This window comes from Aotus nancymaae, unplaced genomic scaffold (assembly GCF_030222135.1).
Source record: "Aotus nancymaae isolate 86718 unplaced genomic scaffold, 86718_ANA_hifiasm-v0.15.2.pri h1tg000059l, whole genome shotgun sequence".
Classification (NCBI taxonomy): Eukaryota; Metazoa; Chordata; class Mammalia; order Primates; family Aotidae; genus Aotus; species Aotus nancymaae.
This window is the reverse complement of record NW_026988473.1, coordinates 14,982,974-14,995,128: the sequence shown is the minus strand read 5'-3', so window position 1 is coordinate 14,995,128 and position 12,155 is coordinate 14,982,974. Positions and strand designations below refer to the sequence as shown.

The window sequence follows — 12,155 nt, the reverse complement described above, 5'->3', positions numbered from 1 at the left end:
ACCCTGCAGGAGCCCAGAGGAAGCCAAAGTAGCAGCTGAGGGAGAGACCAGGAAATCCCATTATCTTTCGCTTGTTTGACATATATTTATCCAGGACCTACCTACTTACACAGAACATCATCAGAGATTCTAACTTTGGCTTTCTGGTTTAAGGGCCAAAAAAAAGTCTTCAACAGGGTGAGGCTAAAGGTAAAAAGGTAGATAATCATTCCCTGGTTTTCTACAAGAGTATAAAGCCCTCATGCTGCCCATAGAGAAGGCATCCTGCCTGGCAAATGATACATGAGCCTGATCATAGGTGTTCACACTCCACCGGGTGGTGTCACTGAGCCTTCCCCAACTACTGCTGGGTCCTCAGTCCTCAGCTTTGATAGAAGATCCCTCAGCCTCTTTTTTCCTCTCCAGGGCTCCCTGAGGAATGTGGTTCTTCCCACGACAGACAATCCCTCCATCTCCTACCCCTTGTCCTCCTCCCTATCCTCACAACCGCCTCCCTGGAGGCTGGTGTCGCAGACCCACTTACTCTGGGCACAGGCGTGGCTGCTGATCTTGCGAAAGCCGGTGGGGCAGGCACAGGTGTAGTTCTGGCCACTGGGCAGACACAGGTGCGTGCAGCCTCCGTTGTTGTCCCCACAGCGGTTTTTCCCTGCTCAAAGAGCCCAGAGCAAGAAGATCAGCAAAGGTTTGCAAAAGTGACCCCAAGACTAGGGAATAGGGGTTTTGTTAGGGTGTGAGTTCCCTGAAAGGAGAAACTGTGTCTTATTATTTTTGATCTGCCCGCTCTGCTAGCACAGTGAGTTCCTGGCACATAGGTGATGCCCTGTAAATGTCTGCACGAGTTAGCCGGGAACGGCAAAGCCTAATGCGTCTTTTCGTGAATCTTGTGTACTGCCCTGAATGTCCAGCAGGGGGAGAGATGAGCCCATGTCAGTGCCCTGCTGGATTTCCCCACGGGAAGAAATGGCAACTCTTAAGGGCAAGGAAGGTTCTCAGAGGCAACAGAGGCCACCTCAACCGTGAGGCTACTCTGGCTCACCCGGTGGGCAGGTTTTTACCTTCAGGTTGGCGCTGGGGGTGCAAGGTGTGGATGTCCATAGGGAAGTGGAGTTTGTTGCGAATGATTTCCTGGTTCTTCCCTGTAAACTTGTTGGCGCTATTGATGCTCTTGGTGTGCCAGTCTGTCCAGTACAGGCTGTCTTCAAACACCGTGATGGCGAAGGGATGAGGGAGACCTGGGGAAAGTCCAGGAAGCACTCAGTCTGGGTATGCTCTGCCATGGCCCCTGGGCCCAGGACTGGCAACTACATACAGCCTCTGCCAAGGCTCCTGGGGGCAGGGATGGGGGTAGGAGGACAAGAGATGAAGAGTGAAGGAAGGGCCTTACCCTGGCTAATGACAGCCTTACGGTGACTCCCATCCAGATTGGCCCTCTCGATGACGTGGTGCTTAGCATCCACCCAGTACATACGACGCCCAGCATAGTCGATGGTGAGGCCATTGGGCCAGAAGAGATGGGTATCAGCGATGATGCGGCGTCCAGAGCCATCCATGCTGGAGGCCTCAATACGGGGGGTGTTGCCCCAGTCTGTCCAGTAAATAGTACTAGGAAGAGAGAAAAGGAAATTGGGAAGTGGGCAGCAGAGAACAGGTAAGTAACCAGGAGAATAATCAGGTAGGGGGCATTTATCCATTTCACTCAGGAGACTCCAACGTTTGGTCCACTGAATGCATTTTTTTTTTTTTGACAGGGTCTCATTCTGTCACCCAGGCTGGAGGGCAGGTGCGATCACAGCTCACTGCAGCCTCAATCTCCTGGGCTCAGAAGGCCTTCCACCTTAGCCCTCTGAGCAGCCAGCATCACCACACCTAACTAAATTTTTGTTGTTGTTGTAGAGATGAGGTCTTGCTATGCTGCCCAGGCTGGTCTCAAACTCCTGAACTCAAGCAATCCTCCTGCCTTGGCCTTCCAAAGTGCTGAGATTACAGGCATAAGTCACCATGCCCAGCCTCAGAATGCTTTTTAAGTGTTTGAATTTAAACGTCTTTAGACGGGGCATTTATTAATTTAATAATTTCTTTTTCGTACCTGCAATGGGCAGGACACACTATCTTAGGCACTGGAAACCCAGAGGTGAACACAACAGACAAGTCTTGTAGAATTGACAATATAATGTAATATTAGGGCACTTTCTTCTTTGTCACAATCTCTTCCACTGCCTTTTATATTTTATTTTATTTTTTATTTTTGAGACAGAGTCTCGCGCTGTTGCCCAGGCTGAAGTGCAGTGGCACGATCTTGGCTCACTGCAACCTCTGCCTCCCGGGCTCAAGTGATTCTCCTGCCTCAGGCTCCCGAGTAGCTGGGATTACAGGCACCTGCCACCATGCCCAGCTAATTTTTTTTTGAGACGGAGTCTCGCTCTGTCGCCAGGCTGAAGTGCAGTGGCATGATCTCTGCTCACTGCAACCTCCGCCCTGGGTTCAAACAATTCTCTGCCTCAGCCTCACCAGTAGCTGACTACAGGCATGTGTCACCATGCCCAACTAATTTTTGTATTTTTTTTTTTTTTTTTTTTTTTTGAGACGGAGTCTCGCTCTTGTTACCCAGGCTGGAGTGCAATGGCGCGATCTCGGCTCACCGCAACCTCCGCCTCCTGGGTTCAGGCAATTCTCCTGCCTCAGCCTCCTGAGTAGCTGGGATTACAGGCACGCGCCACCGTGCCCAGCTAATTTTTTTGTATTAGTAGAGACGGGGTTTCACAATGTTGACCAGGATGGTCTCGATCTCTCGACCTCGTGATCCACCCGCCTCGGCCTCCCAAAGTGCTGGGATTACAGGCTTGAGCCACCGCGCCCGGCCAATTTTTGTATTTTTAATAGAGACGAGCTTTCACCATGTTGACCAGGATGGTCTCAAACTCTTGACCTCGTGATCTGCCCACCCTTGGCCTCCCAAAGTGCTGGGATTACAGGCTTGAGCCACCATGCCCGGCCCCTTTTGTATTTTATACACACACACACACACACACACACACACACACACAATTTCTAAAACAGTTGACACACACTGCAGGATCTTATAAGACACTCCCTCCATTGAAACTGCATAGAATTTTTAAAAGCCAGAGGTAAGAACTTCCATTTCAGGAGTTTTTCTTTAATTCAGATTTCCGAATTTTAAATTTAATCTTTTTTTTGAGACAGAGTCTCACTCTGTCATCCAGGAGTGCAGTGTCATGATCATAGCTCACTGCAGCCTTGAACTCCAGGGCTCAGGTGATCTTCCTGCCTCAGCCTCCTGTGTAGTTGGGACCAGAGGCACGCATAAGAAGCCCAGATAATTTTTGTACTTTTTGTAGAGACGGGATTTTGCCATGTTGCCCAAGCTGGTCTTGAACTCCTAGGCTCAAGCAATCTGCCCACCTCGGCTTCTCAAAGTGCTGAGATTACAGGCGTGAGCCACTGCACCTGACCATTTCTCAATTTTATTTATTTAACTTTTTGTTGAGACAGGGTCTTACTTTGTCACCCAGGATGGAGTGCAGTGGTGCAATTACAGCTCCCTGTAACCTTGACCTCCCAGTCTCAAGCCATCCTTGCACCTCAGCCTGCTAAGTAGCTGGGACTACAGGCATGTGCCACAATGCCAGGTTAATTTTAAAAACTTTTTGGAGAGATAAGGCCACACTATGTTGCCCAGCCTGGTCTTGAACTCCTGGACTCAAGTGATCCTCCTACCTCCGTTTCCCAAAGTGCTGGAATTATAATTATTGCAGCCTAAAAATTAATAGAGGGGCTGGGCAAGGTGTGAGCCACCATGCCCGGCCCCTCTATTAATTTTTAGGCTGCAATAATTAATTATAATTCTTATGAATTACTAATAACATTATTAATTTGTATTAATTATGTCAACCTTATGAGCTAACAATAAAAATGCTAAACACCTACAACTTATCTAATGTGTATGATATGCAATTTAAAATGCATCATGTCATTTAATCTTCACACAACTATGATGGAGGTATTTTTTTTAAATCACCAATTTAGAAATGAGTAAACAAGGCAGAGAGAGCTTACCTGGCTCAAGGCCACACAGCCCGTTACTACAAAGCCAGGACCCAGACTCAAGTATGTCAGGGTACAGAGCCCATGCATTACATCTTTTTTTTGTGTGTGAGACAGAGTCTCACTCTGTCACCCAGGCTGGAGTGCAGTGGTGCAATCCCAGCTCACTGTAACCTGCGCCTCCTGGGTTCAAGCTACTCTCCAGTCTCAGCCTCCCAAGTAGCTAGGATTACAAGCACCCACCACCATGCCTGGCTAAGTTTTGTATTTTGTAGAGATGGGGTTTCACCATATTGGCCAGTCTGGTCTCGAACTCCAGACCTCAGGTGACCTGCCCGCCTCGCCCTCCCAAAGTGCTGGGATTACAGGTTTGATTACAAGCACCCGCTACCATGCCCAGCTACACCATACCTTGAGGATGTATCCCCAGAACGTCTAGTCCAGGTAGCCTGGGAACTGTCCTGAGAGATTACAAGAGAGATTTGGGAGACTGAGACCCAACTTACTCACCCCTCCATGGGATGCAAGGCAATGGCCCGAGGCTTCTCCAGGTTCTGCCACAGCAGCACCTTCCGGTGGGCTCCGTCCAGATTGGCCACCTCAATCCTCGAGGTGCCTGAGTCAGTCCAGTAGAGTTTGTCATGGACCCAATCCACAGCCAGGCCCCCTGGTGAGAAGCAGCAGCAGAAAATGTCAAGAGTCGGCCCAGGTGCCCCTGTGCCGTAGTAACAAGAGCAAACTCGTACAGGTACAGTTTACTGGGCCAGCCACTATTGTCATCATTTTAGATACATGAAGGCATTTAACGATCACAACTCCATAAGCTAGATACTGTAATTTCCATGCAGATGAGGAAACTGAGGCACAGAAAAGTCAAGTAACTGTCCAGGGACATGCATTTCTTTGTCATATCCCAGCATGCCTCACTCCCTGAATTCTGCTCCCTGATCTTTTCCCAGGGTCCCCCACTGCACTGACCCAGTGGTTTGGAAATTGTCATCTAGGGTTTTGCAGAGGCATTTTGGAATTTCCCTAAGCATTTGAATCCAATGTGCTTGATACCAAATTAGAATTTGACCATTTCACCTGTTTGTAAAATAGTCTGAGATTGCCAAGTGAGTTGTTTGTTTTTTTAAAAATCTATAAAACATTTTGATATACTTCTCCAGCTCAATCAGAATATTCTTTTTTTTTTTTTCAAGACAGAGTCTCACTTTGTCGTCAGGCTGGAGTGCAGTGGCAGGATCTCGGCTCACTTCAACCTCCACCTCCCAGATTCTAGCGATTCTCCTACCTCAGCCTCCTGAGTAGCTGGGACTACAGGCATGCACCACCACACCCGGTTAATTTTTGTATTTTTAGTAGAGATGGGGTTTCACCATGTTGGCCAAGTTGGTCTTGAACTCCTGGCTTCACGTGATCCTCCTGCGTCAGCCTCTCAAAGTGCTAGGATTACAGGCATGAGCCACTGTGCCTGGTCCTTCTTTTTTCTTTTTTTTTTTTGAGACAGAATCTCACTCTGTCATCAGGCTGGATCTTGGCTGTGTCAAGAGTCAGCCTGCAGCGGCATTATCTCGGCTCGCTGCAACTTCTGCTTCCCAGGTTCAAGTGATTCTCCTGCCTCAGCCTCCCAAGTAGCTGGGACTACAGGCACACACCACCACACCCGGCTAATTTTTGTGTTTTTAGTAGAGATGGGGTTTCACCATGTTGACCAGGATGGTCTTGATCTCTTGACCTTGTGATCTGCCTGCCTTAGCCTCCCAAAGTGCTGGGATTACAGGTCGGAATATTCTTAATACTAAGCAATTGAAACAAAACTCAGAAATAAACTAGATGCGAAGGCTGATAGAGAACTCTGTCATCCATAAACCTGATTCCCATGATCACATTCACCGACATGGTCTCATTAGTCTCACTGATTGAGCTTGATAACGAGCAAATGTCATATTTGAACCCATAAATGTTATATTTGAACATTTGATATATGCTAACAAATGTTTTCTATGTTAGAGCTCCAGCTAAGATTTCACTGGAAGAAAAAGATGTCCTCCTGCCTCAGGTTTGCAAACCACTAGCCTGTTCCTCCCACCGGTGCTGCACACATGGTGTGGCTCTGCCCCTGTCCATGGGGCCTGGTTCCCTACCTGGGCTCTCTAGCCCAGTAGACACAACCTCCTCCACATTGCTGCCGTTGAGGTTGGCACGGAGGATCCGGTCCAGGGTGACGTCTGACCAGAAGACGAGCTCGCGCCGGTGGTGGAAATCGAGGGCAATGGCGTTCTCCAGGTTGTTAAGCAGCAGTGTGTACTCAGAGCGGTGCGGCAGCACCTGCCTGATGTCGATGCGATTGGCAAACAGCAGCACAGGCTCCGGCCCTGGGACACAGTACAAACATTGGGTCCCCACAGGGCTGCAGAGCTGCCCCTGATACCCATCAGCAGGTCCTCAGCTGACCGACGGAGGCACTTGCCCACAAGGGCATGCCCCAAGCCGTCAGCATCAGTACTGGAAGAGCAGCAGCCCTTAAACTACACTCCTCCACCCCACTTCACCCTACTCCACCCTAGCTCACCCCACCCCACTCCACCCAAAGGCGTTTTTCTTGGGACTCAGAATGCAACTGTTGCTCCATTTTACTGTGACAGAAATCTCTCTACCTCTCTGCAAATCCCTGAAGACCAGAGCACCTAACCTTCCTCCATGCTCAGCCCTCTGCCCACCCAGTCAATTGCCAACAGCCCTTACCCAGAGCCTTGCAGCTGCGCCGGTCGGGCCGGAGTTCATAGCCTGTTTCGCACCAGCACTGGAAAGCCCCTTCGCTGTTGGTGCAGCCCTGGCTGCAGTACCCCTCCTCAGCACATTCATTCACATCTGGGAACACCAGGTACGTCGAGAGATCTCCCTTCTGCCATCTTCCCACCCCCCGCTCGCAGGTTGCCGAGCTGCTTTTCTGCCCACATCTCCATCTACTTTCCAGCCTACTGGGAAGGCCGTCTAAGAAGTGGTTAGGGGCTTTAAGGTCATGCAGAGCTGGGCTGGAATCCCAACTCTGTTGGTCATCAGCTGTGTGGCCTTTGGTAAGCTACTTAACCTCTCTGAGCTTCAGTTTCCCCATCTGTGAATTGGGAAGGATGATCCCCACTTCCGAGGGCTATTGTGAGGATTAAATGAGGTCACATCCTTCAAATGCCTGACCCATAGGAAACACAGCTGCCTGTCTGCTGCCCCAGCCCAGAACCCCGACTCTGCTACAAACCAGGCCCCAGCTCACCTTGGCACGTGTGCCCATCCTCTGTGAGCCGGTAGCCTGTGTGGCAGGTACACTGCACTGCCCCTCGCACCATCTGGCACTTCTGGGCGCAGCCACCGTTGTTAACATTGCAGTTCTCCTCACCCGTCCGGGGCCCTGTGCCAGCCAAGCCAGAGTTGGGAGTTGAGCCCAGAATCCTCCCCCAGACAGCCAACTTGGCATTCCACCTGGACCACGGAGAACAGCTCGCAAAGCTTCGAGAGTCCTGAGGGAGGATTCCCTTTGAACCCTATGGGTGGGGTTTGTCCACAAACCATGGGCCAGATCTGCCCACTGGGGACACTCACGGCAATTCTGCTGTGGGCTTTCGTCGCTGTGGTCACCACAGTCGTTGACCCCGTTGCACAGCTTCCTCTGCCCAATGCAGCGCCCGTTCCAACACAGGAACTGGTCCGAGGCACACTGCGGGCTTCCTAGGGAGGGGGAGGGAAGGAGGGAGAGAGGGAGGGTCAGGTCACAGTGAGGCAGGGCTTGGGTCCACAAGGAGATGGGAGCCTGTCATTTTCTAGGGCAAGCTGGAGACAGATGAGACTCAAGGTGGGAGGGTGGGGGTCCCGGGCAGGAAGCAGTTCAGACAGGCCTGGCTGAATATCTGCATTCGCTTTCTCCCAGGACTCCACAGTGGGATGGTGAGGAATACGGAACAGAATGAAAAAGTGCATCCGCATGTTCCATACTGGGTGTGGCCAGGGGAGCGCACGTGGGGGCTGCCAGATGGAGGGTAGTCCTTCCTCACTAGACCAGAGCTACAGGCACTGGCTGTGTGTGAGTTAGAATAGGAGTGGCAACTGAAACTTGCAGTTCTGATACCATGCTCCAGGCCATAAGGCCTCAGGTCAATGATGCACCCAGATTTTACACTGGTAAAACCTCAACCCAACTGGAAAGACTGCAATAACACCCTCTTTTCACCCTTCCACCCCAACTACAGGCTAAGGGTTCTGCACCCCGGGAGACGCCACCTGTATTCTCACAGTTCTCTTCATCGCTGTTGTCGGCGCAGTCGTCCTCCCCATCACAGCGCCAGGACAGGCGGACGCAGCGGCCTGAGCGACAGCGGAACTGTTCTGCTGTACACATGGAGGTGGCTGGGCAAAGCAAAGGCCAAATGAAAGGCGGGCCCCATTTCAGCCTGAAACTCTCCCTGCCACCCAAAGCTGCAGCTTATGTCAGTACCCATGCCACTCTTGACACCAGGATCACAGCTGGTCTATGTGGCATCTTTGTGTGAATCAGAAAAAGGTAATCTTTCCCCAAGACACTTTACTGCTGTCTGCTGGAAAACTACCATGATGAGTATATAAATCTATTATGTGACTGACTTCCCTTTGGACATATTGCCTTTGCATAGTACACAACGTATACAACTGTATATGGTTGTCTTATCCAATATGTCTTCAAGCTTTATGGGTAGTGGGTGGTGGCCTCTTTGTCTTTTTCTTTTTGAGATGTCGTCTCACTCTGTCACCCAAGCTGGAGTGCAGGGGTGTAGTCTCGGCTTACTGCCACCTCTGCCTCCCAGGTTCAAGCAATTCTCCTGCCTCAGCCTCCCAAGTAGCTGGAAGGCATGTGCCACCACACCCAGCTAATTTTTGTATTGTCAGTAGAGATGGGGATTAACCATGTGGCCCAGGCTGGTCTTGAACTCCTGATCTCAAGTGATCCACCCGCCTTGGCCTCCCAAAGTGCTGGGATTACAGGTGTGAGCCACTGCGCCCAGCTGGTAGTGGCCTCTTTGGCTCCACAAGCCCTCTCCTTAGCTCCAGCCCAGTCTATTTCCACTCCCCCACTCACTGCAGTTTCGCTCATCAGACTGGTCATCACAGTCCGTGTCACCATCGCAGCGCCAGCCTGCGTTGATGCACAGGCCACTGTCACACATGAACTCCCCAGAGCGGCAGGGCTGGTGGGAGGCTAGGGAAACACAAGATTTCTGTCTGTAGCCAGTCTGTGCACAGTGTCCCGTGGCAGACTAGAAGGCCACAGCCCCAGAACCCCAGTTCCTCCATCTCCTTCCAAGAGGGACCAGGAAATCCAGAAACTCCTCTGAACTCCTGCCCCAGCTGGCACCTGCGCCTTGCCACCCGAGGAGTTCTTCCAGCCTGGCCTCCCCTCCTCCCAGCTGGCTGGAGCACTCACAGCAGTCAGACTCGTCCGACCAGTCTCCGCAGTCATCGTCGCCATCGCAGTGGTAGATATCGAGGATGCAGCGGCCGTAGGCACACTGGAACTCCTCCAGGTTACAGGGGGGCACTGGCACGGCTGAGGCTGGAGGGAAGGCAGGGGTGGGGAGGGGCACACATTCAGGCCTGGATGAAGGAGGAGGGCCCTGATTCCTCAAGCAGGCAGGATGCTCAGGCAGGAGAGCTTCCTCAAGTGAGATGTAACCAGGTTTCATCTGGGACAGCCTTTACAGACGCCCATATTCAGATGGACCAAAGGGAGCCCTCCCTTCCCACTGGGGAACTTGCTCCCTCCCTAGTTCAGCCTAGGAGGAGCTGCTGCTGAGGCCCCATGCTCCTTGCCCCTGGTACATGCACTCCTCAGCCTCGCCCTTACCCATGGGACAGAACCGTCTGCCCTCATCCAACCCAACAGCCTGAGGTCTGGGGCCACTCACGACAGCTCTCCTCATCAGAGCCATCTTTGCAGTCGGTGTCACCGTCACAGTACCAGTGCTCAGCAATGCAGCTTCCGTCACTGCAGCGGAACTCCTTGTCGGAGCACTTGCGCATGTCTGGGGGATGCGATGGTACAGTGATCCTGAGGGGGCCCACAGGCAACCCTCTCACCCTCCTCTCTGACTCCCAACCTCACTGGCTTTGGCAGATCTGCTCCAGCCCCTAATGGCACCGGTGCAGACTCTCCAGGGAGAACCAAGGCCCTGGAGAGACTGGGCCTCAGCCTCCTGATCCACAGTTCCTGGGGTTTCTGAGCGGCTCTGTACCCCACCCCACCCCACCCCCGCCTTCCTCTAGCTGCTCCAGATATCTGGGCAGTTGAAGGTTTGGCAGTGCTAGGGCCATCGCCGGTCTCTCCTCCCCTGGCCAGGCCACCCATTGGCCACCTTGCCTGCCTCCCTCCCTCCGCTGGGGCCACCCACCACACTGCTCATCACTGTTGTCGCCACAGTCATTGTCACCATCACAGTGCCACAGACTCCGGATGCAGTAGCCGTTCTGGCAGGGAAACTCGTCCTCCTCACATTCCCGGGGGGCTGTGGGCACAGAGCAGTCAGGCTGCGGCAGGCAATGGGGGGTCTGGTGCCTGGAAGCCTGACTTAAAATCCTCCGGAGCAGTTGAGTAGCTCCAGTGCTGCCCCGAGGGCTCCGAAGGAGGTGGCTGCCTCTCAGCAGCTTATCTGACTGAGAGGAAGTGAAAGGACAGGATAAAGTGCTGAAAACACAAGGGCTCATGTGGACCTGGGGCATCGCTTCCTGATTGAAAATCCTTTCCCAGTAGAAATCGATGGAGTCCACCCGGCCCCTGCCAGCACTCACGACAGTCCTGCTCATCTGAGTCGTCCTCACAGTCGTTGTCCCCGTCACACACCCAGGAGCGGCGGATGCACTTGCCATTGTCACAGTGAAAGTCGAGAGGGGAACAGGTAGGTAGCACTGAGTTCCAGGAAAAGAAAGGAAAAGTCAGTCACCCTGGTATACTTAACTCAGGCTCAACTAGGCCAGATGGTCCTTCACTCCAAATCCCCTTGTCTTCTTTTTTTTTTTTTTGAGACCCAGTCTCACTCTGTCACCCAGGCTGGAGTGTAGCGGTATGATCTTGGCTCACTGCAACCTCCGCTTCCTGGGTTCAGGCGATTCTCCTGACTCAGCCTCCCAAGTAGCTGGGATTACAGGCGTGTGCCACCACACCGGGTAATTTTTTTTTGTTGCAATATTTAGTAGAGATGGGGTTTCACCATGTTGGCCAGGCTGGTCTCAAACCCCTGACCTCAGGTGATCTGCTTACCTCAGCCTCCCAAAGTGCTAGCATTACAGGCATGAGTCATGGTGCCTGGCCTATCTTTTTTGTTTTTGTTTTGTTTTGTTTTAGATAGAGTCTCACTGTCACCCAGGCTGGAGTACAGTGGTGCAGTCTTGGCTCACTACAACCTCTGCCTCCTGGGTTCAAGGGATTCTCATGCCTCAGCCTTCCAAGTAGCTGGGATTACAGGTGACTGCCACTGCGCCTGGCTTTTTATTTTTTTAATTTTTTTAATTTTTAGTAGAGACAAGTTTTTGCCATTTTGGCCAGGCTGGTCTCAAACTCCCAGCCTCAAGTGATCTGCCTGCCTTGGCCTCCCAAAGTGCTGGGATCACAGACATGAGGCAGCACGCCCGGCCCCCTTGTCTGTTTTATAGTCCTTCCTTATTGGCTTCTAGGCCCATCCCCAGCTGAGAAGCTAAGCAGAAGCTGTAGCAGGGGAAGAAGAACAACCGAAAGAACTCACAGCCACTAAAAAAGCATAAGAAAAATATGAGCAAGAGAAAGAAGCACCTTTTTTCTCCTTTCCTCTTGTTGAATGATGATTGACACACCTGGGCTCAATTTCCAGTTCATTACATAGCACTCTGAATAAGTCATTTACTTTCTCTGAGCTGAAGTCTTTTTGGCTGTACAATGGGGATAATTATACTCAGCTCATAAAGGTCTTTTGAGATAATGCCTATGAAAATGCTACATGAAAGTGAAGCATTTATCATCAACACAATTAGCTGAACTGGTTAGGGTTAATGAGGTCCAGGTTGTACCTCCGTTCCCATTAGACTAATTAGCC

The 12,155-nt window shown here is 51.6% G+C and overlaps 1 protein-coding gene across 1 annotated transcript in view; it reads right to left on the bottom strand.

Moving 5' to 3' along the window:
• LRP4 (LDL receptor related protein 4) overlaps positions 1 to 12,155 on the bottom strand; it is a 63,648-nt gene that overhangs the window by 33,591 nt on the left and 17,902 nt on the right. The window contains exons 3-16 of the mRNA XM_064365602.1: positions 10,879 to 10,995; positions 10,482 to 10,595; positions 9,999 to 10,115; positions 9,518 to 9,646; positions 9,173 to 9,292; positions 8,341 to 8,466; positions 7,666 to 7,791; positions 7,340 to 7,474; positions 6,814 to 6,939; positions 6,213 to 6,443; positions 4,576 to 4,732; positions 1,385 to 1,602; positions 1,056 to 1,232; positions 524 to 646 (exon numbers count right to left, since the gene is read on the bottom strand). Of these exons, the coding sequence (XP_064221672.1) occupies positions 524 to 646; positions 1,056 to 1,232; positions 1,385 to 1,602; positions 4,576 to 4,732; positions 6,213 to 6,443; positions 6,814 to 6,939; positions 7,340 to 7,474; positions 7,666 to 7,791; positions 8,341 to 8,466; positions 9,173 to 9,292; positions 9,518 to 9,646; positions 9,999 to 10,115; positions 10,482 to 10,595; positions 10,879 to 10,995 (2,016 nt within the window). The remainder of the gene's footprint in view (positions 1 to 523; positions 647 to 1,055; positions 1,233 to 1,384; positions 1,603 to 4,575; positions 4,733 to 6,212; positions 6,444 to 6,813; positions 6,940 to 7,339; positions 7,475 to 7,665; positions 7,792 to 8,340; positions 8,467 to 9,172; positions 9,293 to 9,517; positions 9,647 to 9,998; positions 10,116 to 10,481; positions 10,596 to 10,878; positions 10,996 to 12,155) is intronic.